This window comes from Propithecus coquereli, unplaced genomic scaffold (genome assembly GCF_000956105.1).
Source record: "Propithecus coquereli isolate 6110/MARCELLA unplaced genomic scaffold, Pcoq_1.0 Scaffold378, whole genome shotgun sequence".
NCBI lineage: Eukaryota > Metazoa > Chordata > Mammalia > Primates > Indriidae > Propithecus > Propithecus coquereli.
The window spans coordinates 1598326-1625525 of record NW_012149485.1 but is presented as its reverse complement, the minus strand read 5'-3'; the positions used below and the strand labels follow the sequence as shown (position 1 = coordinate 1625525).

General features: G+C 56.0%; 1 protein-coding gene across 2 annotated transcripts in view; it reads left to right on the top strand.

The window, feature by feature from the left end:
- PLCG1 (phospholipase C, gamma 1) overlaps nucleotides 1-25259 on the top strand; it is a 37938-nt gene extending 12679 nt beyond the window's left edge. Inside the window, exons 2-32 of one of the 2 annotated variants that reach the window (XM_012652063.1) lie at nucleotides 9316-9468; nucleotides 9581-9674; nucleotides 9826-9873; nucleotides 12075-12159; nucleotides 12272-12355; nucleotides 12583-12617; nucleotides 12843-12915; nucleotides 13014-13115; nucleotides 13344-13462; nucleotides 13549-13634; nucleotides 13709-13829; nucleotides 14579-14747; nucleotides 14886-15008; nucleotides 15092-15193; nucleotides 15283-15470; nucleotides 15775-15975; nucleotides 16053-16172; nucleotides 16257-16437; nucleotides 17431-17508; nucleotides 18285-18388; nucleotides 18566-18662; nucleotides 18944-19013; nucleotides 19573-19730; nucleotides 21270-21366; nucleotides 21515-21739; nucleotides 21824-21972; nucleotides 22966-23080; nucleotides 23191-23352; nucleotides 23459-23547; nucleotides 23656-23840; nucleotides 24015-25259. In XM_012652063.1, coding sequence (XP_012507517.1) covers nucleotides 9316-9468; nucleotides 9581-9674; nucleotides 9826-9873; nucleotides 12075-12159; nucleotides 12272-12355; nucleotides 12583-12617; nucleotides 12843-12915; nucleotides 13014-13115; nucleotides 13344-13462; nucleotides 13549-13634; nucleotides 13709-13829; nucleotides 14579-14747; nucleotides 14886-15008; nucleotides 15092-15193; nucleotides 15283-15470; nucleotides 15775-15975; nucleotides 16053-16172; nucleotides 16257-16437; nucleotides 17431-17508; nucleotides 18285-18388; nucleotides 18566-18662; nucleotides 18944-19013; nucleotides 19573-19730; nucleotides 21270-21366; nucleotides 21515-21739; nucleotides 21824-21972; nucleotides 22966-23080; nucleotides 23191-23352; nucleotides 23459-23547; nucleotides 23656-23840; nucleotides 24015-24057 — 3656 coding nt within the window. In that variant the 3' untranslated portion in view covers nucleotides 24058-25259. Of the gene's footprint in view, nucleotides 1-9315; nucleotides 9469-9580; nucleotides 9675-9825; nucleotides 9874-12074; nucleotides 12160-12271; nucleotides 12356-12582; nucleotides 12618-12842; nucleotides 12916-13013; nucleotides 13116-13343; nucleotides 13463-13548; nucleotides 13635-13708; nucleotides 13830-14578; nucleotides 14748-14885; nucleotides 15009-15091; nucleotides 15194-15282; nucleotides 15471-15774; nucleotides 15976-16052; nucleotides 16173-16256; nucleotides 16438-17430; nucleotides 17509-18284; nucleotides 18389-18565; nucleotides 18663-18943; nucleotides 19014-19572; nucleotides 19731-21269; nucleotides 21367-21514; nucleotides 21740-21823; nucleotides 21973-22965; nucleotides 23081-23190; nucleotides 23353-23458; nucleotides 23548-23652; nucleotides 23841-24014 lie in introns of both variants that reach the window. The other variant, XM_012652062.1, reaches the window with a different exon arrangement.
- Nucleotides 25260-27200: the final 1941 nt, after the last annotated feature.

The following is a 27200-nucleotide window of genomic DNA, read 5'->3' as shown; positions in this document are numbered from 1 at the left end:
GGGGTAATTAAAGCTGCAGGCATGGCTGACATTGATGAGGGAGAAGACAGCATCAGAAGAGGAGAGGACCTTAGCCTGAGCCTTGAGGAATGCCAGTGCTTAATGGGGATAGGCCTGTAGCTCACAAGCAGGAAAACCAGGTGAGATTGTGTGGGAGAAATCAAGGGCAGAGTATCAAGCAAGAGGGAGGGTGTGGTCAACCATGTTGATTACTGAGGGGGTCAGGAAGGAAGACCATAGAGAAGTGATTTATGTCCAGTATTCTAGTTCTCCAAGTGGCTGCATATATTATGGGGGGCATTTTATGTGTGCCTTTGAGATTGTGGACATTCCTGAGACATGGCCTTGGTGGACCTCTGGCCTCCCTCCTGTAGCCAGGAGCCTGGCAGACACAGGCCATCTAGAAAGAACATAGGCAGAGCAGCCTGCAGGGGAGGCAGAGGTCAGACCACACAGGACTGCTGACCCATAGCTGATCCATGGGCTGCCTGGGGAGTCATCTGGGCTCAGGCCAAAAAGTTAGGGAAAGCCACCTTTCCCTGTGGCTGCCTTCTCTTTCTGTGACAGTCAAGGCCCACCTTCCCTCCTCTCTCACAAAGATACACAGAACACACTGGACTGTCTTGCATCGATTCCTTGGCTTCTGTGACCCTCTCTGCCCAATGAGGTCAGCCCTCCAGACCTGCCTTCCGTGAAGCACTCCGCAGCTTTCCCTGTACACTCTGAGCACCACAGACATCTCCCTCTTGTTCTACTCTTTGTATGACCTCATAGTTATCTGCTTCCCCATCTGTTTCCTCCATCAAGCAGGGGTTTTCTCAAGGGCAGGAATTCAAATGCCTTATTGATTTGTTTCCCTAGGACCCATCCCAGGGCCTGACATGGAGCTGGTAGATGCCTAATAAATGTTTGATCAGGTGATAGAATGAATGAATAAATCTAATAGATGAATGAATGAATAAATCTAATAGATGTCTGTTGCATACTCTTCCAGCTTTGGGTTCTCTGGGTGGGGCCTCCTTTCGCTTCCCTCCTTTGGGGCCTAGGCATGCTGTTCACCTCTGAAATAGGATTAGCCTAGCGTCCTAGGGAAGAGGGCTGCCTGCCTGGACGGTGTCAAGGCTCACTGTGGCTGCCCTACTTCTCTCTGTGTAGCCAATATCAGGGATCGTGGCTGCTGTAGGGACACCGCAAAGGGCTCTGGTTCTGCCGTGAATCACCACATGACCCTGACGACACCCTTTGGACTCTCCATTTTCTCATTGCCCCAAAGAGCAGATTTGTCTAGAATCTAGACTCTAGGTGATTCGTGAATTGGTGCGGATCCCGTCTATCTGTGAGCTACAGCAGTTAGCTTGTAGCAGTGCAGGGTCCCATGTAGGGGCATCCCACAGACCTCTATCCAGCTGTCTGAATGGCCGCTTCCTGTTTACGACGGTGGGAGAGGGGCCAGATGCCGAGTCCGTCCCTGCTGCTCTTCTCTGTTAGATGTTTGCGGGAGCAGACCCTGAGCTCTGCCCTTGTGGTGTAACCTGGACTCCATGGTTTTTCCCTCTGTGTGACCTAGGGAGGGGCGCTGGTCCTGTCTCCCGCTGCTGGTCTGGTCTGAAGGCAGCTGCTGCACAGGAATGGGAAGGAGCAGAATCCAGAGCATTGCCTTCCCTTTGCCGTGTGACCCCGTGACTCTGAAAGTCCCTGAGCCCAGATCCTAGTCTGTAAAATGAAGTTGCATAACTGCCCACCCCTCCACTTTCACCTTCCTCAGGTGGGAGCTGGGATGTGCTCAGAGAAACCTCCCCATCAGATTTGGATGATTCTGTTGGGAGGTAGAAGGGGGAATGTATAGCCTCAGGACAGAGAGGAGAATGGGAGGGAAGAGGGGAACTCTCCCAGCCAGCTTGGGAACTGCTGGCCATCCGGCGTTCAGGTCAGAGTTGACTGTTCCTGACTGGTGCAGAGCCTCTGTGCCTCTAGCTCCCTGTGAAGGAGGGTCTGCAGTACAGTGCCTGCCCTACCCCTTAGGGACCTGTGCAGGAACCTGGAGGGTGGTGGCCAAAGTATGGAGCCAGAAGTGGGCCAGATGGCAATTGCTTCCTTTGTCCATCTGTCAGCATCCTCTTGGGGAGAAGACTTAGCTCCGTTAACACTCTCCTAGGCCCTGGCTGTGTAGTTTCTTTGGAGGGTAATGAGGGGTGTGGGGGGACTGGGAGGAGTCCCTCTGTTTGCCGCAGGCTGTGCGTGGAGAGGGTAATTGATGAGAAATCTTTTTGGGGAAAATCTTCATACCTCTCCTTACCCCTGGGACTCATTCTCCTCAATCTGCTGGTAGTCTTGGCTTAGGGCCTGGCAGGGCGTGGGTGCTCAGGGGGGCCTGCCTCTTTTACTGTTCTGCTTTTCTCAAAGCTGCATTAGCATCCCAGAGTTCCCACTGGCTGCAGGAACCTTTGTGAACCTCCCAGTGTTACCAGACTGCACTGGCCCTCAGGGGGCCATATCTCACCCCTCCACCTTCAGTTATGCCTGGCCTTTTTTCCATCCCCATTGTCACCCCACTGACTACTGCATTTATGTATTTCTTGTATCTCTTCAGCTTCTGTGGCCCTACTGTACCACCTCTTCCAGGAAGCCATCCCTGATACCATCTTTGAGCATCTATGGCCTTTGCTGCCTCTGTTAGATAATTAGCTCAGGAGTCTTAACTCCCATGTGTTTGCTCCTGCTCTTAAGCACTCTAAACATTTCGAGGCCTCCCCAGGACCTGGGTTTGTGTTGGACTGGTGGGGAATGGAGAGAAGAGTCAAATATGGTTTCTTTTTAGGGGAGCTGACAGGCCAGTGGCCTAGACACCAGGAAGCACCAGCCAGGTGTGAGAAGTGGCGACTCACAGGAGAGAAGGGGCCACCTAGTGTGCCACCGGACTGGGCCTAGTGCTGACTTAAGTGAGAAGGTGGGAGTGGCATGTGCATAGGCCAGGGGAGGGAAAAGCTCAAGGAGACCTGGGCTGGGGTCTGTTGAGTGGACTTGGACCCTTTTGAAGAGGGCTGGGCTTTGCCCACCTTCCTCCAGGACCCTCTGCAGGGTGGGGCACACAGGCCTGGAGGGGCTCTGGGATCCACAGCCCACAGGTGGGGGTAGTGAAAACCCCCAGAGGGGAAGGGACCCATCCAGGTACTATTCACTTACCTGTTTCAAGCTCTTTAGATTTTAAAGAGACCTTTCATATTTGTCATGAATTGTAATTTTTTTAAGTGACAATTTTGTTTACTACATGTATTTTGTTTTTTGAGACAAAGTTTCACTCTGTCACCCTGGCTACAGTACAGTGGCATCTTCATAGCTCACTGCAACCTCAAACTTGGGCTCAAGCAGTCCTCCCGCATCCCCCCTGAGTATTTGGGACTACAGGCATATGCCACCATGCCCAGCTAATTTTTTGTGTTTTTAGTAGAGACAGGGTCTCGCTCTTGTTCTGGCTGGTCTTGAACTCCTGACCTCAAGAGATCCTCTCACCTTGACCTCCCAGAATGATAGGATTACAGGTGTGAGCCACTGTGCCCGGCCTACTACATGTATTTTTAAATGGATAGTTTTTGTTGTCATTTATGTCAATTAACTTATGCACTTTATAAAGGGAAAACCCTCTCTTAAGAAATATTTCTGTGAAAGTATGGTTCATGTCCAGAAATTTGGGATGTGTGCCATTTCCATCTGATTTTTTGTTGTTACGGACTTCTTGGCCATAACTTCTTCATTTTGTGGTTGAATTTTCAATATGTCCTCTTGTCCCTTTCTGAGAAGATCTCTTTTGTATCTCTTACCTCATTGGCATCTCAGCGCAGCCCAATGAAGGAGGTGCTGGGAGTGGGGTCCCATTTTGCATATGAAGAAAATGAAACTCAGAGAGATGGGGCCATGCCTACTGCCCACCTTGCCAATGCTTTTACTCACAGCACTTCTCCACACCTTGATGGGTGGTTAACAGGCCAGTAAATTTGGGGGACCTCTCTCTGTAGGGTTGTTTGGAAGTGGTTTTGTTGAGGGCAGGGGATACTACCACATGGATTCCAGCTAAGAAGTTTGGGATAAATTTAGGGTCTTGGATTTGATGGTCGGGCTCCCTCTCCCCCTCCCAGGGCCTGCCATGTTTCTGCCCCTGAGACTGGCTGGCTGTCACTGGCTGTGCTCTGGGGAACCCTGAAAAGGGCCTAGTACCCTACCTTTGCTATTGCCTTTCTCTTTCCTAGGATTCTTGCTGTCCTGGAACTCTGCCCTTATGCACATCCCTGCAGTGGCCAGACAGGAGAGCTGGTGGCAGGCCTGTGGCTTGGCCTGATATCTGGGAGGGGGTGGGGAGGGACAGGAAGCAGCCCTACCTGCAAAGGAGCCAAGTACACAGATGGGTTCTCTGTGGTCATTGTCCTCTGCCCCTTTCCCAGGCTCCAGGCTGGCTGCCTGCCATTTAGCTTGTCCCCTTGACAGCACCTCTCCTCTCCCCACCTAGCAGATTGGGTGCTGTCCCAGAGGTGGGGGCCTACTGTCCTGCAGAAGCAGGTTCTCAGTCGGCCCAGAGAGCTTCCAAAGTTCTGTGGCTCAGATGAGGAAACAGGCTTTTAAAGGGAAAGCAGCTGCCATTACTGGCATGTCCAAAAGGCAGCTGCTCTCCAGGCCTGCATGGCCCAGATGCTCTGTTCTGAGTAACTGCTGGTCTCTAGTTTCTGTGGTCTCAGGCCAAGAGTCTGTCCCTGGGCTGAGAAGGGAGGGGAGAAGAGGGAAGAGATGGAAAAGGAACAGTGCCCCTTCCCCATCTCCCCAGCTTGGTCACGCAGACTTTGAGTTTACAAATTCAGTCTTGAGGCATTCTGCCTCAACACTTAGAGCTGGCGCCAGGTGCCAGGCAGCAAGCACATTTCCTTCTGCCAAAAACCAAAAACACAAACCAATCTGAGGTTCAGGGTGGTAGGACAAGTCAAGGCTGACTTTCCTACATGGGTGTCTTTGTGTAGTAGTGTGTCTGCATGTGAACAGTCTGTGGTGGGTCTGCCTCCCACTAAAGCCCTCATTTTATCTGTAATGAACCAGAGAGGATAACAAACTTGTTGAGGCCTTAGCTATATGCTTGGAGCCAGGATTTGTAACTTGGCCTTTGTGATTTCAGATCTTTCGGTCTCCCATTCTTGTACCCCACTGTGTGAGGTGGGGGTACAGGTGAGGTGCTGCAGCTAGAATAGGCTGGGTGCTGCAGGCTCAGGACACAGCTTCTGACTCAGAGCGTGTGTGTACCCTGATCTGAACATGAGGCCCTGAGAGCCCCACTCCTCCCCACACAGCACTCCCATCCCTGCGAGACCTCTTTCTGAGCTGGGGAAACAGCTGCTTGGATTATTTTCCTTGTGGCACAGCTTTAGCTCTCCTAGGTTTGGGTTTGCCTCTACTGGAGCCCTGGCAGGTGGCCACTTTTGTCTCCTCTACTGCCAGCTTTTGTAGGCCCCATGTCAATGGTACTGGGCACACAAGTAGGTGGGCTTTCTCACTGGAACCACAGGGCCCTCACAGCAACCGTGTGAGGTAAGAATGGTGGGGAAACTGAGGCTGAAAGTGAGAGATTTAAGAGCATGTAATTAAGGGAATTTAATTCTCCCTGGGCCTGGCAGCCTTTAGGAAGGGGCTAGGCAGGGAAGGCTTCCTGAAGGAATAGTAGGAGGAGGCAGATCTCCACCAAGGGTGGGGGGCAGAGCAGGGCCCCCAGGACTCTGCCTGGAGCACCTGGCAGCCTGGCCCATGAGGGTATTCTCAGCCCTCGGAGCTGAGAATAGTAGTCTATGGCACAGATCTCTCATCACTGCAAAGCCCCTCAGGAAGGGCTGGGTCTCTGTTTTTTCATGACAGTTTGTGGGTGATTAAATGTAAGGGACCGGGGTCCCCTCACTGCCCCAAGCAGCTTAGCTTGTCAGTGTCTAGCACAGCCATGTCTGGAATGACAATACCCAGGCCATTCTGAAGCCCAGGTAGCCTTCGCCCTGGGCCTGGGAACCCGTTCCTTGGAGGAATGAGCGTGCTGAAGCTCCTGATGGGCTGGGCTGGCTGGGCTGTGCCCTCTCGGGTTGGAGTGAGCCTGGCATTGGGCCTTTGTCCTTGTGCTACATATCACGCTGCCTGGTCACGGGCTCCCTAGTTGTGGGATCCTGCCCTGGTCCTCAGAGAGTCCCTCCTCCTCACTCCCCCATCTTCTGCATAGTGAGGGCCTCTCAGAACCCTTGTCTTTTTCTTTTTCTCAGTGTTCCCCTGAACGTTGTTTTCTCATGGTTCTGAGTAGGGGAGGAAAGCTGTGTCATGGGTCTCCGGGTACAGGTAACGACTTTACTACTCTAAGTAGTCCTCCTCTCCCCACGCCCCCAGGTTCTGGGAAGGTCTCTCTTCCTACCCTTCCTGACCCAGGGCAGGTCTCACCCAGACTGTGCTGTTCAGGCTCAGCCTCCCCCTGTTCCACATCAGGGCAGGGGCTATGCCTGTCCAGGGAGTCTCCTCTTTGTGATGACAGTTCCCAGGGACCAGTCCTGGCTCTCTCAGGAAAGGGGACCTCACTGTATTTGTTCTGGGAGGCAGGAGGATTGGGGAGAGGGCAAGGTTGGGAGGTGGCACAGGATATGGTTTTCAAGAACCTGGTAGAGCATCTCACCCTGCTCCCAGGGCCTTTCCAGCCTGCTCTTGGCTTGATGTGATTGGAGGGCATCAGGGCCAGGCTGGTACCTCCTTATGGGAGGAAGTACAAAGAGTAGGAACTTGGGAGAGTTGGATGCTTGACCTTGACCTGCTCTATGCCTTACCTAGTCCCTGTCGTGGGCAGGTGCCTGTTCTACCTTCAGACTGGTCTCAATGGAAATGGGCCCAGGAGCACAGAGCAGGTTGGAAGCTCACTTAGGGCCCATTGACAGTGTATGTGTTATGTGGGTGTGTGCTCGTCTGCGCATATGTGTGTACACGCTCACCTTTGCAAGAAGGTGTGGGAGGGGGATGACAGCAGCTCTGTACCGGAAGAGCATGCTAGTTTCTGTTTCAAAGGGCAGAGTTTGTGGTGGTTTTGCAGTTTCTGATCTGGGCATTTCCCCTGATGGAAGCTCTTCCTTCCATCCTTAGAAGCACTCTGTTCTCAGGCTGAGTCTTTATGACACAGTTCTCCCCACTCTGTCTCTGCCTGAGTGTAACTCTTCATTTTTATTCCATCCTCATTTTGTTGCCCCTTGTCCTACCTGTGTGCCTGCTGTTTTCATCTGTTCATTCAGTCATTCAGCAAGCACTGGAGGGGCCCTGCCTGGCTAGGGAGCTGAGGAATGTACGTACACAGAGTAGCACGAGGCAGCAAGAGTAGGACTACTGCAGGAAGGAGCTTCTCGGCTGGGCCTTTGACAGGAGAGATTGGAGCCTGGAGGGTGGACATTCCTAGCTAGGGATCAGGGTGAGATGGGGACAGGAAGCACTGGCTGTTCTTATCCTGGGTCAGGCTTTGTTTGGAAGGGATAGAGAGACGGGAGGGCAAAAGCTGGGGAGGCAAAGCACGGAGCCCCATCAAGAAGAGCCTTGCCGGTGGCACAAGGAGCATGTTCTCATGAGGCTGGCAGTGGTCAGCCTTGGGAAGGGATTGAAGGGGTCCAAGGGGTCAGAACAATGTTTTATGAAGATTCAGAAGATTCAGGAAGGATGGCCAATTGGTGAGACCTGGAGGGCAGAGCAGCCAGTGGGAACGTCAGGACTCTTGGCTAGGGGACAAGCCAGAGGGATTTGCTGAGGGGACAGAAGTCAGGCCCACGTGGAATCAGTACTATTGTGTCAGGGTACCTGGGGTTAGGGCCAGAAGCAGTGCCCATTGTTCCAGGTGGATAGAGGGGGACTGCTGTGGCTGCGGCAGCGCAGGACAGGAAGAGAGTGTGCCTGGGCGAGTTGTGCCCCTTAGGACATTCCAGCCAGGTTGGTGTGCAGTTTGGGCCGGGAGGTGTCCTAGGGTGGGGGCAGGCCGGGCAGAGTGCCGGCACTGCCCCTGGCTCCAAATTTTCTAGGCCAGTCTGGGTTTAGAGCATTTTAGGAGGCTCCAGAACTAAGGGAGTGCTCAAAGCGAGTCATTTCTGTGGGTTAAGCCGAGCTTCTTCCCCCTGGGCTGGAACGTCTGCTCTCTGGCCAGGAAGCCCGCCCCTTTGCTGGAGAGTGCCCTCCGGCCTGTCCGTGCCAGCCCGTGTGCCTGAGCAAGCCTTGGTGAGGGAACAGAGGAATCGGCACCAGATGAGCCCCTTCCATGTGCCACGTATGATGCTGGGTGCTTTTGGCTGTTACAGCTTTTGATCTTACCAACATCTTCCTGACGCTGTTACTTTTCTTCACAAATGAAGCAGCGGGGCAGAGTGGCTGTCACTCTGCTGAGATCACATGAGGTGGAGCTAAGATTCTACACCAAGCAGTCTCACCCCAGAGCTGTGCTTGTTTTTTTCACCACCCTGCCTTCCAGAGAACCTAGTCAAGCCCTTCGCTTTATAGGTGGGGAAACTGAGGCTGTGAGAAGTACGGTGAGTCACTCAGCATCTCTCAAGTTTGTGGCTGAGGCAGGTCATCTGCCATTCAGGCCTGGGTATGTCCCTGACTGTGCCATGTGGGGGTCAGGGGAGTGTGCAGGGGCCCTTTGATAGCTAAGATAAGGAAGTGGTCCCAAGCCAACAGTGGGCTAGGCCCAGGATGGCTGCGGCACTTGGACAGCTGCTACCTCTGCAGGATTAGGCCTCCCACTGAGACTTGTGTGGGGATGTCTTTAGGGGGCAGGGCATTTCAGGGATGAACCAGTTCCCTGGGCCTGAGCCTACTTCATCCCTGGGATGCTGAGGCCCATGTTGACCTACCCAGCCCCAGCCCTGCCCCTGGGACTTTATGATTTGCTTTGTGTGTGCTTTGTGTCGGGAAGTGGTCCTCAGGAACAGCCTTGGGTCTCCATTTCTTCTGGAGTCCAGCTGTTTTCTAGGTCAAAGTGTCCCGCCTGTATTATCAGCAAGGCAACAAAGATGGGGAAGGGACACCACAACAGAGCTCCCTGTGCCCCAGATAGTCCTCTCTGACCTCTCAGCCCTTAGCAAACGTCTCTCGTTAGACTCAGCCCAGCTCTTTTATCATCCTCTATGACTGAGTGGTCTTGGCTCTGCCCCTGGAGGGGGGTATCTCTCTTTGTGGTCCCTCCCTGAGGGAGAGTATGGGAATGAGTAGGGAAGCCAGGCTGCCCTCCTTTACCTGCTGACTCCGGGAGACCCCAGCCTGACCTTGGCCTTTTTACTACCTTCCTAGTTGACATTCGTGAAATCAAGGAGATCCGCCCAGGGAAGACCTCACGGGACTTTGATCGCTATCAAGAGGACCCTGCTTTCCGGCCAGACCAGTCACACTGCTTTGTCATCCTCTATGGGATGGAATTCCGCCTGAAGACCCTGAGCCTGCAAGGTGGGGGTCCAAGGGCTGGAGGAGGTAGGGGTAGTTGAGGGGAATGCCCGCTGGCCCCTGGCCCAGCATAAGGTATGTGCCTTCAGCTCAGCTGCTCACCCCTTGCTCACAGCCACATCTGAGGATGAGGTGAACATGTGGATCAAGGGCTTATCTTGGCTAATGGAGGACACATTGCAGGCAGCCACACCCCTGCAGATTGAGCGGTAAGAACCACCCCTGATTGGGTCAGGACTGAGGCATCAGGCACCAGGGCCAGGGATGGCCAGCCTTGGTGCACCCAGACACTGCCTGCTGATGTCTCCAGGCCTAGCCCTCATTGGGGAAGTGGCCCTCACCTCAGGCTGCTCTCTCTAGGTGGCTCCGGAAGCAGTTCTACTCAGTGGACCGCAATCGTGAGGATCGGTAAGTGCTAAGCTGCGACTGTAGCCCAGCAGGGTAGGTAGGGGCAGCCAGAATAGTAGCCAGGCCTCTGAGCAGCTGCCTGGAGAGCCGGAGGACCTGGGGACCTGCCTGAGCTAGGGCTGTTGGGTAGGCAAGCAGTTCTGGTACAGGTAGCTTTCTGCCAAAAGCCCTCTGGCCTTGGTGCAAGCTGGCGAGAGAGGGCAGCGACAGAGTGCCATGTGCCCTGCCACTGTGGGCAGAGAGACTGGTTGTGCAGAACTGGTTCTGGGTGTCCTGGAGGCAAGGATCAAGGTGGCCTGCAGCATATGAGGAGTGTCTTGAAGCTCACGGCTCTGAAGCCTGGAAAGGGGGGAGCAAAGACCAGATCATGTGGGTGCTGCACCACTGTGAGGCCCTTTGATTGTCCTGAGAGAGATGGGAAGCCGTAGAAGGGTTCTGACAGGAGGAGTGACATGATTGACTTAGAGTTGCTCAGGGTCACTCTGGCCACTCTGTGGAGAGTTCAGTTAGGATTTGCTTCAACACTCTAAGTAGAAGATGAAAGGGCTGGGATCAAGATGGTAATCGTAGGAAGTGGCTGGATTTTGACTATATTATATTTCAAAGATAGAGCCAAAAAGTATTTCCTAACGGATTGATCTTGGGGTATGACAGAGAGGAGTCGAGGATAACAGTGCACTCTGGCTTGAGCAATTGCAAAATTGAGTTGCCGTTGATTAAGATGGGAAGACTGGGGAGGAGCCCATTTGGAGGGAAGCTCGGGGGTTTGGTTTGGGGCATGCTAAGTCTCTGCCAGCTGTTGAGGTAGAGGTGTTGAGTAGACAGGTGGGCAGAATGAGTTTAGGGGAGAAGTTGGGGCTGGAGGAACTAACTCAGGAGCATACAGATGACATTGAAAGCCACAGGGCTGGGTGAGAGCACCCAGGGGGGCAAGTGCAGCACGAAAAGGGAGGAGGTCCAGTGGCTGATCCCAGGCCACTCCCATATCAGGGATTGGGGGTGAGTGGCAACCTGTGAGGTGAGAGGAAAACCCAGGGGTGTCGAGTTCTGGCAGTCTGGGAAGAAGGGAGTGGTGAAAACAGAGTGGACCCTGGATTAGCGACATGGAGGGAAGAGCAGTGTCAACACAGTGATGAGGGGCTTGAGGGGTGAAGGGAGTGAGGAGGACTTTTGCGAGGAGTTAGCCATGGAGGGAAGGAGGGAAGGGGTGGCAGTGGAGAGGTAAGCAGGGGCGAGACCTAGCGGGCTGCTCACATGCCAGTGGGAAAGAGTACGCAGGAGGAAAGATTGGTGACACAGTAAAAACTTGGACGCCGACAGCACCTGCCTCCTGGATGTTGAGAGCCAGGGGAGACGGCACCTGCGCAGAGGGGCACTTGCTGGGCAGCACTTGACCACTCAGTGCAGGGCGGAGCCCCTCAGGGAATTTTGATGCCTCTTGCCAGCTATTGGGGCTGGGGGAGGAGGTGCCGCCACCCTTCCCTCCCTGATACCACCTTCCAGGAGATAAAGCCTCCCTTCTCCCATCTCACCCATCTTGTTGCCAGGTCCAGCAATGTCCCCTAGCCCCACAGCCTGGGCAGGGATACTTGTTCTCTGAGTTCCTCTTCTGGAGCCAGCACCCTGTCCTGCCCCAGGAGATGCCCAGTCACTGGCAGGCGTATCTGCCTGGGCACGTCCATCCCCCTGCCTCCTCACCCTTTGCACTGTGTGCTGACAGGGCCAGGGGCAGAGGGGCAGCCAGTTCTGAGGACCAGACTCGAGCATCCCAGTGGGCAGCGGGTGGGGAACCCACTGCTGAGCTGCCCATCATGGGGAGTTTGCGAGTGAGCCCTGCCCTCTGTCCTGGATGGGCCGAATCCACCGTGGAGAGTCCTAGGCGCAGTCCTGAGCAGTGCTGGGGGGAGGAGAGGCCTGGACAGGAGTCCTCCCTCCTCCCATGCCTGACCCGCTTTGCTGAGCCTGGTCACTCCTTCCTTGCCAGAATCATGGGCTTTTCTTTGTTCAGCTGAGGAAACTGAGGCCCAGGGAAAGGAAGGGACTTCCCTTGATTACCCGATGGTCTGATCCAGTCTTGCTCTCAGGACTCCTGGTTCCCCAAATAGTGTTGTTTACCTGTCCAGCCCCAGGTGGGCTCAGCCCACAGGTTAGAGGTCATTAGAAGCTGGATGAGGCCACTGGGGATATCCCTGTTTTCTCAGTATATCAGCCAAGGACCTGAAGAACATGCTGTCCCAGGTCAATTACCGGGTCCCCAACATGCGCTTCCTCCGAGAGCGGCTGACGGTAAGGGCCACCCGGGGCCATCAGCAGGTGGGGGAAGGGGAGGCCAAGAGCCCCTTGTGGGCAGGCGTGTGGGGGTGGTGTCTGACTGGTAGCCCCACTCTGTACTGTGCAGGACCTGGAGCAGCGCAGCGGGGACATCACCTATGGGCAGTTTGCTCAGCTGTACCGCAGCCTCATGTACAGCGCCCAGAAGACGGTGCATGGCCACCTGCCCTTCCCTGGCCCTTGCCCTGTTCCTCCATCCACCCCAGCCCTGCCTGCCTCAGCCCTGCTGCCCTGCTTGGGGGCTTTTGGGTACCATCTCTCCAGCGTTTCTCCTCTTGAGGCCTACCCCATCTGCTGCCCCAGCCTCTCTTCTTGAGAGCCCCTTTCCCACGTGGCCTCCCGGGGGCTCTTGCCCTGACCAGGTTCTGTTTCCTGCAGATGGACCTCCCCTTCTTGGAAGCCAGTGCCCTGAGGTTTGGTTTGGAGCTGGGAGGTGGGGTTCTCCCCTGGGCCACCCTTCGTGTCTCCCCAGGGTGATTCCCAATCCAGGTGGGAGGTAGTGGGAGTGGTGAGCCATGCTGAACCGTTCTGGCAGCTATGCTGGCTGGGATTTGGTCTCTGCCTTTCAAGGGGCCCCTTGCTGTCTGTCAACCATGCTAGCCAGCTGGCTGCCAGGCACTTACCTTCTGTCCCTGCAGGGCTGGGGAGCGGCCAGAGCTTTGCCGAGTGTCCCTTCCTGAGTTCCAGCAGTTCCTCCTCGACTACCAGGGGGTATGGCTGGGCTGGGCCTGGGCCAGGGTGTCAGGCTGGGGTGGGGCTCAGTACTAACTGGAGGCTTCTCCTATGCCCCACCCTCCCCACCCCATCAGGAACTATGGGCTGTAGACCGGCTCCAGGTGCAAGAGTTCATGCTCAGCTTTCTCCGAGACCCCTTGCGAGAGATTGAAGAGCCATACTTCTTTCTGGATGAGGCAAGCCCACCTTCCCCTCCTGGCAGAGAATGGGTGGGGGTGACCAGAACCTCCCCCGGACCCCAGGAGCTAGACTCTCCTTAGGAATGTCACCTCATTCCTACCTACTGTACACCTTGCCCACCCCAGTTGAGACTCGGCACCCTGTCTTCTGCCGCCACCCGCTATACTGGGTGGGTCAGGGCAGGGGCTTATTTTCTCTTCCCTTCCACATTTGTTCCGGGACAGTTTGTCACCTTCCTGTTCTCCAAAGAGAACAGCGTGTGGAATACCCAGCTGGATGCAGTGTGCCCGGATACCATGAACAACCCTCTCTCCCACTACTGGATCTCCTCCTCGCACAACACGTGAGTGTGGCTCTCTCAGCCCCACCCAGCCCCTTCTCAGGAGAGAGGAGGGCCCGTCTGACCACACCTGCCTCTTACCTATCCAGGTACCTGACTGGGGACCAATTCTCCAGTGAGTCCTCCCTGGAAGCCTACGCTCGCTGCCTGCGGATGGGCTGTCGCTGCATTGAGTGTGCGTGGGGGCCAGGGCTGGGGGAGGGAAGCGGGGGACCTGCCCGCTTGACTGTGGCGATGTTGCCTCCCTAGTGGACTGCTGGGATGGCCCGGATGGGATGCCGGTCATTTACCATGGACACACCCTCACTACCAAGATCAAGTTCTCAGACGTCCTGCACACCATCAAGGAGCATGCCTTTGTGGCCTCAGAGTGAGTGGCGGGTGGAGGACCCCAGGGTTAACTTGGCTCTAGCTCTCTCCCATCTAGGACAGAAGGCGGAGGGACCCTCGAGTGCCCTGTCCCTACTCCCCTGCTTTTCATACCTGTCTTGGCCTGTCCTCCTCTCTTGCTTGAGCCATGGCTTCCCAAGTTACTCCTCTTTTCCGCATCCTTGGCCCACCCTCTTTGGCACCCCCCAGGGTGCTTTAGCCTGGGGAACATGTTCAGCATTCACACTCTTCTCATCTCCAGGAAACATCTCTTTAACCCTCTCCTTAGGCTAGTATCCTACCAACTCCTTTCCCTTCACAGCCCAGAGAATTGTCTGCGTCCCCAGTGTCCTGCTCCTTAATTTCTGTGGTCAGTGGTCTGTCTTACCTCACTGAAGGGATCACTAGGGGCCCTTCACTCGCTGAATTTGGAGCCGTCTTCTTATCTCTCTGACCTCTTTGATGTGGAATATCTCTCTTGCACTGCTGGGCAGCCTCCATAATTGGACCAACTCTGGGGAATTCCTGCTACAGCAGGCGCCACTCCTGGTTCCCACTGCCCCTATAGCACAAAGCCCCTCCACCTGCCAGTGGCCATGGCCTGCCTCTTCTCTGGGATAGTGTTTACAGACAAAGTGTGTTCAGGTTGTTGGCTCCCAACACTTCACTCTGTGAGGGGCTCTTTGGACTGAGCCTTGACCCTGCAGAATTGCAAGGTCTGTGTCATTGTGCTTGTCCCCTACCCTGCAGGTACCCAGTCATCCTGTCCATCGAGGACCACTGCAGCATTGCCCAGCAGAGGAACATGGCCCAGTACTTCAAGAAGGTGCTTGGGGACACGCTCCTCACCAAGCCCGTGGACATCGCCGCTGATGGGCTGCCCTCGCCCAACCAGCTCAAGAGGAAGATCCTCATCAAGGTAAGGGTGGAGGGCTTGCGGGGCCTCACTTCTCAGTGCCTCTTGCAGGCCACGGCTCCACCGTTGGTCTAGGCCAGGGTGAGGAAGTGGGGCTGGGACTGGGGCTGGCATTGCCATATCCTGGCCTGCCCCCCACAGCACAAGAAGCTGGCTGAGGGCAGCGCCTACGAGGAGGTGCCTACGTCCGTGATGTACTCTGAGAACGACATTAGCAACTCCATCAAGAATGGCATCCTCTACCTGGAGGACCCTGTGAACCACGTGAGGCCCAGGCCGGGCTGGGCATGGTGGGGCCAGTCAGTGAGAGGAGCCCAGCTCACAGGCCCTCCCTCGGACTGTTCCAGGAGTGGTATCCCCACTACTTCGTTCTGACCAGCAGCAAGATCTACTACTCTGAGGAGACCAGCAGTGACCAGGGCAACGAGGATGAGGAGGAGCCCAAGGAGGTGAGGGCATGGCCCAGGCTGGGGGTGGGCCAGGTCAGGGCTGGGGTCAGAGTCACTGAATGTCTTTGCCGTTGCCTTCCCCCTCACAGGCCAGCGGCAGCACAGAGCTGCACTCCAACGAGAAGTGGTTCCACGGGAAGCTTGGGGCGGGGCGGGATGGGCGGCACATCGCTGAGCGCCTGCTCACTGAGTACTGCATCGAGACCGGGGCCCCCGACGGCTCCTTCCTGGTGCGAGAGAGTGAGACCTTCGTGGGCGACTACACGCTCTCTTTCTGGTAACCACTCCCAGTGCCGATGCACATACTCGGTCCACGTGTGTACATAGACGGCACCAGCCACAGATAACCACAGTTAACATTTGAGCCTTTTGTTCCTTTTGTTCTTACATGGAACATAATCCCATCTACGCACACATACCTCTCTGGTTAGTGTGAAGCCCTTCTGCAGGACTGCCCCATGCCTGAGCTCCTGGGGAGGCCAGCCTCCCTCTGTGAGGCTCGATGCCTCACCTGGGATGGAACACGGTCCTCAAGGCCCTGGCCTGTTTCTCACAGCCCCTCCTCACCTGTCTTCCCCCAGGCGGAACGGGAAGGTCCAGCACTGCCGTATCCACTCCCGGCAGGATGCTGGGACCCCCAAGTTCTTCTTGACAGACAACCTCGTCTTTGACTCCCTCTATGACCTCATCACGCACTACCAGCAGGTGCCCCTGCGCTGCAATGAGTTTGAGATGCGCCTTTCAGAGCCTGTCCCACAGACCAATGCCCACGAGAGCAAAGAGTGAGGGAAGGGACTGGGCATGGGTGGGGTGGGGATGGGGGTGGTGCTGGCGAGGGCCTGACTCTGCCTGTCCTCAGGTGGTACCATGCAAGCCTGACCAGAGCACAGGCCGAGCACATGCTGATGCGTGTCCCCCGGGATGGGGCCTTTCTGGTGCGGAAACGGAATGAGCCCAACTCATATGCCATCTCCTTCCGGTGAGGAATGTGACCCTGGGGTGTGGTGCCTCACCCGGGTCTGGGCTGCCCTGATCCTGTGTGACTTGTCCTTTCCTTCTCAAGGGCTGAGGGCAAGATCAAGCATTGCCGCGTCCAGCAGGAGGGCCAGACTGTGATGCTGGGGAACTCTGAGTTTGACAGCCTTGTTGACCTCATCAGCTACTACGAGAAGCATCCGCTGTACCGAAAGATGAAGCTGCGCTATCCCATCAACGAGGAGGCGCTGGAGAAGATTGGCACAGCTGTGAGGGGGCTGTGGTGGAGGGGGCGTGGCAGGGGAGTCAGGAGTGGCCCAGAATCAGACAGTCACTGCATAATCTGGGGGTGCATGACGGGTGTTGAAGGAGCTCTTAGGAGGGCCCTTGAGCCCAGCTGGGAGCCATGGTGTGGGTAGCAGAAGGGTGTCCTGAAGGGGTGACATCTGAGCTGTGTCTGCAAGGATGGGGAAAGGCATGCAAGCAGAGGGATCCCCATGACCCAAAGTGTGGAGTGAGGAGGTTCCGGAGAACCCCACAGGGACCGATGCACACATGCTGGAGGCTTATCTAGCTGAGGTTGGCCTGGACTCTGTCCCAGGGCAGAGGACAGTAGGCTGTACAGATGTGGTCGTGGAGATTGCTCTGGTGCCTGGTGTGAGGGCAGAACTACAGGAGGTGAGACTAGTAAGGGAAGAAGGCAGGACCGACGGCACAGGGTGATGAGGGCCGTCCGTGGCCTTGGACAGAAGGAAGGAGTCTAGGATGGGAGATCAGTTGAGAGACTCCTGTCCTCAGTGGACACGTGTAGCCTGTTGTCCACTGGGGCCTGGGGCTCAGGTGGAGGAAGGAGAGGCAGAAGTGTGCTGGGGGGTGGGGAGGTGCTTCCTACCTCGGGCTTAGTGAACCAAGGAGCCACTGAACGAAAGCACTGAGTGTGGGGAGCCTGTTGGGACCCAGCTCCAGGAGTCTCAGAAGCAGCCGTGGGGGGTTGGGCCTTCAGGAACTGAGAGAGATTTCAGAATTGTGGGGTGGGCCTGAAGGGTAAGAATGTGGAGAAAGGAAAGGGTGAGACCAGGCCCCTAAGGCCATTGCCACCGAGGTTGGGGGACCCCAGTGGATGTCAGGTGTCAGTGATGAGGGCAGACCTGGCGGCCTGGTAAGGAAGGCTGCACTGGGGGAAGGGGTACGTGGAGGCCAGCAACTGCTTTGCACCTCTGGGCTGTGGAGCACGAACATAACCCACTGTGTCCCGTTTCCAGGAGCCCGACTACGGGGCCCTGTATGAGGGACGCAACCCTGGCTTCTACGTGGAGGCGAACCCTATGCCGACTTTCAAGGTACATCTCAGGCTCTGGGCACAGGAAGCTGGGGAGGGTCCCCAGCTGCTTGGGGCTCACATTTCTGTGGTCTTTGTGGAGAAGTGGTGGTTGTGGTTTTCCGAGGCCCAAGAGGTTGTGAGAGATGTGTGTGTGGGGAGCAACCGCAGGTCTCCCAGGGCCAACCCACTCCCTAGCCCGTCCCTTGGGTCAGCACTGACCCTTCCAGACTGTTCCCGAGGGGTGGTCCCTGTTTCCTCCCTGGGCAGCAGCAGGGCAGGGGGTGGGAGCACATTGGCCACTCACTGCCTGGCCTCATGGAGATCTGTCATGCAGGATCTTCCTCTTTCCACCTTTTTCTCCGAGGTGTAGGGGCCTGTGCTCTCTTCCTCATCTCCTCCCCTCAGGAGCAGGGGACCTGGGAGAAGGTTCCTTCTTCCACTTCCCACATGAGGAATGACAGGGTCCCAGCCATGCCTGTAGGCTTGCAGGTTCCAGGAAGGTGCTCAGGGCAACAAGAGACTCCTTTCCTGGCCTGCCAGCTCTGACTCCTGAGAGCAGATTCAAGGTTTTCCCTGGGGTGCAGGGTGGGGTTTGCAAGGTTCCACCTGGATCTTAGGGAGCTTCCCTGGCGGAGATTCCACCTCATCCTGATCACGTGTGTCTCATAGCGTCTCTGCAGGGCAGTGGCATCTCCCATGGGGAAGCTCAAGCACACGTGTGTGTACATGTGAGGCCCCAGGTCAGGAGTGGCAGGGAGTCCTCTCTGCTGTAACCAGTGCCTCTCACTTCTGCAGTGTGCGGTCAAAGCCCTCTTTGACTACAAGGCCCAGAGAGACGACGAGCTGACCTTCACCAAGAGTGCTATCATCCAGAACGTGGAGAAGCAGGAGGGAGGCTGGTGAGCCTGGTCCCAGAGAGCCTGTGGTGTGGGGAGTCGGGTGTCCCAGGCCCCGGTGGGCTGGCACTGAGAGGAGTGTTTGTCCCATGTGTGCACAGCAGTGCCTGGCTCAGCTGTGGGGGCCCTCGTGGGAGTTGGGGGTGGCTGCTAGGGCTCAGCACTCTGTGGCTCCCGCAGGTGGCGAGGGGACTATGGAGGGAAGAAGCAGCTGTGGTTCCCATCCAACTACGTGGAAGAGATGGTCAGCCCAGTGGCACTGGAGCCCGAGAGGGAGGTGAGACCAGAGCCACATGGGTGGGATGGGATTCCCAGCCCAGAGTCTCCTCTGCACGTGCCCATCACACACGGTCCCAGGCATGCCCGTGTGTACACAGACACTGACCGTCAAACGGGCCGGTCACAGCTCGTGTGGCCATGCTCATGGTCTCCAGCATACCTGCCACATTTGGCAGTCACGGGTACACCCACAAGATGTATTGTCACGTGCACATGGACGTCCCCTCACGCACATATGCAGTAGCCATGCTGACCATCCATGGGCTTTGCTTCCCACAGCACTTGGACGAGAACAGCCCTTTGGGGGACTTGCTGCGGGGGGTCTTGGATGTGCCGGCTTGTCAGATTGGTGAGCACCCATCCCTTTCTCTCGCCCACTGTTCCTTAGAGAGGCTCTACTTTGTATGTCTCTCCTGCTCCTAGAAAGGAAGCGGATGGCTGAACCCCAAAGCCTGCCCTCACTCCAGGCTCTCCCCATGCGGTGGACACCCCTGTGTCACCCCCAGCTTTGATCCCTGCATGCTTGCCCTGTGCCCGGCACTGTGGAGCCAGTCAAAATTGGCAGAGAGCAGAGATGCCGATGGCTGGTGATAGCCACTGTCCTAATGGGTTGGGCCATGGGGTGTGACAGAGGCTTGAGGTGGGGTGGGGAAGGGGACACGGCCCATGGAAGAGGTGTGAGTCAGGCAGAGCTGGTTGGAACACTGGCTCCACCATGACCAGCAGTGACTCGTTTCTGAGCTGCAGCGTCCTCATCTGTATGATGGGCCTGCAGAGCAGTCTTCCCCACTCTTGGGGTGGGAAGGAGGAAACAGGATGAGATAGGAGTCATTTGAGCCAGTGCCTGGGCTGTGGAGCAGGGGGCAGAGATGTGTGTCTGCAGCTCCCGTTGTCTCTCCCCCTCCCAGCCATCCGTCCTGAGGGGAAGAACAACCGGCTCTTCGTCTTCTCCATCAGCATGGCGTCAGTGCCCCAGTGGTCTCTGGATGTTGCTGCCGACTCACAGGAGGAGCTGCAGGACTGGGTGAAAAAGATCCGTGAAGTGGCCCAGACTGCAGATGCCAGGGTTAGGACCTGCTGGAGCCTGGAGTGTGCTGGTGGGGGGTTGTGTGGGCAGCCAAGGCCTCCAGCTCCCCACACCAGTCCCCTCAGAGCAGACGGGCAGCCGACTGCCTGTGCTGACCAGGCCATGGCCCCTGCCTTAGGTGGGGTCTGGAAGAAACACACACACAGACAGCAATGTGGTGTGTTTAGATGTTGAGTTTGAGATACCCATGGGTCGTCCACGTCAGTCTGCTTAGTGGGCAGTTGGGTATACAAGGCCAGAGCTAAGAGAAGTGCTGGGCTGGAAGCAGGAATGGGGCCAGAGATTTAGGCGGGATGTGGTGATACAGAGTAGGAGGAGGGCTAAGGACAGCTGCTGAGAAACGTCATGTGTGCGGGTATGGGTGGGGAAGGGAGCCCAGGCGGGGCTGGCCAGAGAGGCTGGAGGCTGCTGGGGGAAGAGGAGAGTCTGCTGTGTTGAGGGCTGCGGCGGTAGGGACAGGCAATATAAAAACCTGAAAGTACCTGTTGGATTTAGCAGCAACAGATAATCCTGGTGACACTACTGAGCTGCGTCAGTGGCATGGCTGGGGTCGACGGCTGTGGGCAGCAGGGAGTCTGGAGTGGTAAAGGCACAGCCTGTGTAGGGCCTGGTCATGAGGGAGAGGACGTCTGGCTCTTGTGAACAGCTGAAGGAGCGAGCAGGGCATGGGAGGAGATGGAGCCCAAGCTTAGATGGAAGGACCAGCCTTCCGGAGGAAGGAGGCCTCTTCCACTGAGCCTGAGGGAACAGAGAGAGAGGTATTCTCCAGGGTAAGGGAATTCTGCTTGATGGCCGTTTCGCCGAGTGCATCTGGTGATTGGATCTGTGGCTGCTTTGGAAAACAGGAACCTGTAAGCCAAGCAGAGAAGGGCTGGGGTGCTGAGGACTCTGCCAGGGTGTGCCTGGAAGGGAAAGGTGCTGGCAGACCAGGCGGTGAAGGGTCTAAGCTGGCGAGGGAAGGAAGAGTCTGAATATAGGAGCTGCTGAGAGAACGCGGGTAGAAAGTGGACCTTCAGGAGTGAGAGGATGGGAAGGGGCACTTGGTGGGCCTCTGTGGCTGAGATTTGGTGTGCAGGGCAGGTGGTTGTGTGTGGGCGGGGGGTGTTGAGGCAGTGAGGATGATCCTTAAAGCCACAGAGGGAGACTGAGCCAGAGGCCCTGTTGCCAGTGCAGTCATGGGTAACCTAGGGCAGTTTTGCCCACGGATGAGGCTGGGTAACAAATGATCACAAGGTATCATCGGGCAGCGTGGCCAACCCCATGATCCCTCAGAGGTCATTGGGGACATTGGTGTTGATAATTCCACCCCACAAGAGGGTGGGAAGCAAGCCATCCTCAGTGACAGAGAAGAGGAAGGATGATTGTGGGAGGAGGCTGAGGACAGAGAGCCCTGGTTTCCTGTCAGTGGGATCTGGAAGGTGCGTGGGAGGGGGAAGGGGCCAGAGCACCTGCAGCGTGGGCATGCACAACCTGGCAGGGCTCTAGCCTGGGGTTATGGGGCCTCGTGTGTGTCACCAGCTCACCGAGGGGAAGATGATGGAACGGAGGAAGAAGATCGCCCTGGAGCTCTCTGAGCTTGTCGTCTACTGCCGGCCTGTTCCCTTCGATGAAGAGAGTAAGGGCCAGGGCCAGGTGGGGTGTGCATGTGCCTTGGGGGCCTGATGATGCAGGCACCCTCCATGGTGGGTGCCAAAGGGGTGTTTCATGCCCCCTAGTCCTTCCTGGTGGGCAAGCTCTGTAAGTGGTCTCCCTGTCTGGCCCAGAGATTGGCACAGAACGTGCCTGCTACCGGGACATGTCATCCTTTCCGGAAACCAAGGCTGAGAAATACGTGAACAAGGCTAAAGGCAAGAAGTTCCTCCAGTACAATCGGCTGCAGCTCTCCCGCATCTACCCCAAGGGCCAGCGGCTGGACTCCTCCAATTACGATCCTTTGCCCATGTGGATCTGTGGCAGTCAGCTCGTGGCCCTCAACTTCCAGACCCCAGGTGAGGAGGTCCCCTGTGGGGCAGGGCGGGGAAGGGCTCTGTGGGGCAGGTGGGCTGGAATGCACTGTGACCTGGCTCTTCCAGACAAGCCTATGCAGATGAACCAGGCCCTCTTCATGGCTGGCAGGCACTGTGGCTACGTGCTGCAGCCAGGCACCATGCGAGATGAGGCCTTTGACCCCTTTGACAAGAGCAGCCTCCGCGGGCTGGAGCCATGTGCCATCTGTATTGAGGTGGGTGGTGGTCATCTGGGCTTCAGGGTGGGAAAGGGGCTCCTCTCAGCTGGGGTGTATTTATGCTGAGCTCACCAAAAATGAGTTTGAAGAGTCAAGGCTCAGGGGCTGGTTAGTGTGAGAGAGCAGCACCTTCTCTGTCTCATATGGGGAAGGGCCTCTGGAGCTGGGCTGGGCTGGGCTGCACTTGAACTTGAGGAAGACGTAACTGTCCTCTGATGTTGAAAGGCAGCTGCAGGCTCCCCCTGTGGAGCTGGGCTCCAGGTGGCATAATGCAGAAACAGCTGGGCTAATAGTGGCCAGTTCTTGGCACCAAGGAGTCAGGCTGTCCAGTGAGGCCAAGCTGTGGGTGGCCACTGCCTGGCAGGAATAGGCTGGTCAGGGTGGCAGAAGGCAGGCAGCAGCTAGGGACCAGTGGTGAGCTTAGAGACCTGTCCTGAGGAACAAGCTAGAACTAGGCTTGAGAGAGAGCGACCAGCAGCCCCCACACCCCTTCACAGCCCCCAGAGCTCTCATTTGGCGCCATCCTTGAGACCCCAGTACGTCCCTGGTAAAAAGCTGTGACCGAGGCCAGCCTGGTGCTGTGGGGCCAGGGCAGGTGGGGTTGAGCAGAGTCTTGAAGAAGTAGGGAGACACCATGGGGTGACGTCTTCCAAGAAGGGGAGGTTTTTATTTTTCTTAAGGGGAAGTAATTTAAAAGATTTCCATTAAAGATTTCCATGTTAGACATGGATTTAATGTGAAGTAGATTGCAAACCACGTGAAAATTTTGGCTAAAGCTAAAATTTCTTCAAATAAACTTGTATGTACCATAGCTGCTCTGGACCTCCTAGGTAGGGCCCTGCTGCAGTAAGGGACTTTACGGGCAGTGTCCTTGAGGCCCAGTAGAGGGTGCACTGCCTCTACTTCACAGATGCTCCCTGAGCCTTGGCAGTGGGGGACTTGGAGGGAGCGGGAAGGACAGTCCCAGGCCCATCTTTGCCTGCCTCACAGGTGCTGGGGGCCCGGCATCTGCCGAAGAATGGCCGAGGCATTGTGTGTCCTTTCGTGGAGATTGAGGTGGCTGGAGCCGAGTATGACAATGCTAAGCAGAAGACAGAGTTTGTGGGTGAGTCTGCCTTCCCCAGCCATCCTCCCAGGGGCAGTGACTGCCCCTCCCCATCAGTCACCTCATCTTCTCCCAGGGTGGCCTGAAGCCTTTTCCCCTTGCTTCTGCAGTGGACAATGGACTTAACCCCATGTGGCCGGCCAAGCCCTTCCTCTTCCAGATCAGTAACCCCGAGTTTGCCTTCCTGCGCTTCGTGGTGTATGAGGAAGACATGTTTAGTGACCAGAATTTCCTGGCTCAGGCTACTTTCCCAGTAAAAGGCCTGAAGACAGGTGAGGACCCTTCTACAGACAGTGTCCCCTGATCTTGCTGCCAGGGTTGGCAGGGCCCCTTGCTCAGCTCCCTGCTGGGCTGAGAGCCAGGCTTTCCTCCTCCTAGGATATAGAGCGGTGCCTTTGAAGAACAACTACAGTGAGGACCTGGAGTTGGCCTCCCTGCTTATCAAGATCGACGTTTTCCCTGCCAAGGTAACTGCAGCAGGGCGGCTGGCCTAGGGTGGGAGGAGAGCCAGGCAGCAGCCTCCCCAGGTGCAGAGGACTCATCACCCTCTTGTGCACTTGCCCTTGTTGAAGCAGGAAAACGGGGACCTCAGTCCCTTCGGTGGTACGTCCCTGCGAGAGCGGGGCTCAGATGCCTCAGGCCAGCTGTTTCACGGCCGGGCCCGGGAAGGCTCCTTTGAAGCCCGCTACCAGCAGCCATTTGAGGACTTCCGCATCTCCCAAGAGCATCTCGCAGACCATTTTGACAGTCGGGAACGAAGGTGAGGGCAATGGAGGGCTGCTAGAGCCAGGAAGACAGTGGCTAGGGCCTACTTCAGTGTCTCTCTCTCTTTCTCCTGGGTAGAAGTTACAATTGTCTGGCTTTGGGCCAGATGATTATCCCATGGGGCTGCAAGGGCCAGCTGCCAGTAAGGATACTCTTCCCTTCTGTCCAGGGCCCCAAGGAGGACTCGGGTCAATGGAGACAACCGCCTCTAGTCGTGCCCCAGCCTTGTTGGAGAGCAGCAGGAGCTGCACGCCTCATGGAATGCCGTGAACTGGGTTCTTCGGAAGCAGCCTGCTGTGGCAGCCTTGCTGGTCTTGCAGCCTGGATTGCAGCAGTGAATGCTAGACAGAAACCAAGCCATCAACGAGATGTATTACCGTTTGGGGCCTCCATGCCCCAACTCCGAGTGAAGGCAAAAACTGTACCGTGTCTCGCATTAAGCACACACCTCTGGCCCTGACTTCTGGAGATGGATCCTTCCATCTGTGGGGCCAGGACCACGGCTGAAGCCCCCTGGAGAGAGAGGCTGCCTCAGCCAGTGGCACAGGAGCCGTTGACATTCCTGAGAGGAGGAGCCGTTGACATTCCTGAGAGGAGGAGGAGGAGCCTTGCTGGGCCCGGGAAACAAAGTTTACATTGTCCTGTAGCTTTAAAACCACAGCTGGGCAGGGGGAGAGGGCACATGCCCCTGCAGTTTGGCCCTGGAGCCAGGGCGGAAGAGTGCAGGGCCTGTGTGGAGAAGGGCTCTGCCCTGCTCGAGGAGGAGGACACAGCACAAGGGCACATTGCCCATGGCCGGGAACACCACCTAGCCTGAAAGATACAGGGGATCATGTTAAAAATAGCAGTATTATTTTTCTTCTCAATGGTATTGAACTAAGTTATTTACTCCTCTTGCTCCTCACCCTCGTAGGGAAACCTCGGAGTAGAGCCTTTGAGAGGAGAGCGGCCATGTGGGGAGGGCTCAGTTAAGGCACTGTCAGGAATGGGGAGGGGGGTGGGAAGAGAAGAAATAACAGAGCCTATTCTGGGGAGGTTTTTTGTTTTCTGTTTTTAAGGCAAAGAAAATTCGATATGCTTTCCCTTAGGAATGAAAAGGGATTTAAGGAGTTGCCTGCCTCATGGGGAAGTGGGGGGGCAGGCAGCCAGGTGCTGAATGAAGCTGCTGCACTTACTGCAGCTTCTGCCTAGTGTAAAATGTTCCAAGGAAGGAGACGGGAAGGTTGGGAAGGCAGTTCCCACCTCTGAGGACAGAGGCTGGGCCAGGCCCGTGGGCGCAAAGGTGCCTCACAGCATAGCCAGCATTCAGCACACGCAAACCCACTGCCCACGTCTGGGCTCAGGGTTGGCCATTTGCTAGTTCTGCTGCCCTCTTAAGATCTGACTGCCAAATAAATCATCCTCATGTCCTTTTTCCTTTAATTTGTATGCTTTTGGGGGGCTCAGGAAAGCCTAGTACCTGGGGACAATTGCCTGGTGATTATTCTGCAGTAGAAGCAGGTGAGGAGTTTCTCAGGTCAAGCGAATCTTGCCTCCTCTGGGCTAACAGGAGCTGTGAAGCTACCCGCGCCCCTGCCTGTCCTCCGAGGGTGTGGCTGGACAGAGTGCATCCTGCCTGGGAGCAAGCCCAAGTTCTCCGTGGCCGGCCAGCTTTGGTGAGGAGCAGGAAGCAACGAGAGCCCCGTCCCAGTTCCACAGAAACTGGCTCTTTCAAAAAAGGAGCATCTATTGTGCGTTGCCAGCTGCCACTCTGGTTACCTCTGTAACTTGCAGCTGAAAACTGCCCACAACATGGTTGAAAAGGCCCTTCTCTTCCCAAAGCTCTGTTTTCATAGTCTGTGCTGGGATGGAACAAAATTACCACACACAGTTTAAAATAGTTCGTGTCATCCACTGAGCTAGATATGATGGCCAGTGTCAGTGCTTGGGTGGGTTCTTGCCGGCCCCATGGCTTGCTGCTTAGCGCTTCATGGTCCCAGCTGATAGAGAGGAGGGTGGTCCTTTCCCACACACAGGAAGGTGATGGGTGGGAACTCACCGGGGTTCTCGTGCTACATGTTTTGCTGCTCCAGATCCTTATGGCCCTTTCCTAATCAGAGAAGGAAGAGCACTGTGCTGGCCCTCGGTCAGGGCCTGTCTGCGTCGTTTATGATGTTCTTGGCTTGGTGTTGACCACTTTAATTTTTATCAGTACATACCTGCATTTACTGAACAAGTGTCCTTCTGCAATATGACCTGGGAGAGGCACAGCTCTGCCTTCCCTAAAGCAGTTTCATAGACTGGAGCCTTGCCGATCTTGGGCTCTTTACACCCTTGCCTTTGTTTCTCACTGCAAATGTTTTGATCCTTGTTCCTAGTGGAAAATGCGTGAACCCTCAGTAAAGCACATTTAAAGATCAGTTTCATTTTAGATTCCTCCAGGCAGACCTGACAATTGTTGACTGACCCAGAGGCCCCACAAAGGCATGTGTTGGTCGGGGAGACCCTTCCTTGGGGCTGCATGTCCTGGAATCAGTGGTTACTTGCCTCACCTGGTGCGCTGGGGTCTCAGCCCTGACGGCACATCAGCACCACCCAAGAGCTGAAAAATACCAGTACCTGCAGCCTTAGCATGGGTATTGTTCAAAAGCTCCGAGGGTGGCTTGAACTCGTAGTCAGGGTTGAGAATCACTGATTTTGGCAGAGGAAGCCAAAAGAGCAGGGTCAGGAGAGGGCAAGTCAGTGGCCCAGGGCACAGGCAAAGAAGCGGGCTGGCTCCCCTGTAGCTCCACACACTGACACCACCAACGGGACCTGCACTTGGCTGGATGGCAGGCCTTTGCTTCCACCAGATTTCACCCAGGGGACACAATTGAGCATTGCCCACAGCATCAGGGGTGTTCTGCCCCTGCCACTGGACTGAAGGCTGCCCTGTGGGAAGAAGGCAGGAACAGTTTCTGACCTCGGTTCTGACTTAAGTAACAGCTCAGGAACCAGCCCTTAAGTACCTGTGGCCATGAGCAGGGGCCTCCTTCCTGACCAGGCACGTCCTCAACATCACCTGAGGGCTGGGCCTAGAAACTCACTCGTCTTTCACCTTGAGCCCATCATCTCGTTATCAATTCTGTAGAGGGAAAAAAAATAAGTATCAGGTTATCCTACCAAACTAACGTGGTGAACAAAATAAAGTCATGCCTCTCACATTTTAACTAAATAGATTAAGCCTATCTCAGCCTGAGATTCTTCTCCCTGGATCCTCCCCTAGCAATCCCCAGGGAACTCATGCCCAGGGGTTGATCTGGGCATTCTGTTCCTTGCCTAGAGGCCTCTCAGCTGCCCCAGGGAAGCCCACAGCAACGCCCTGCTGGCCACTACT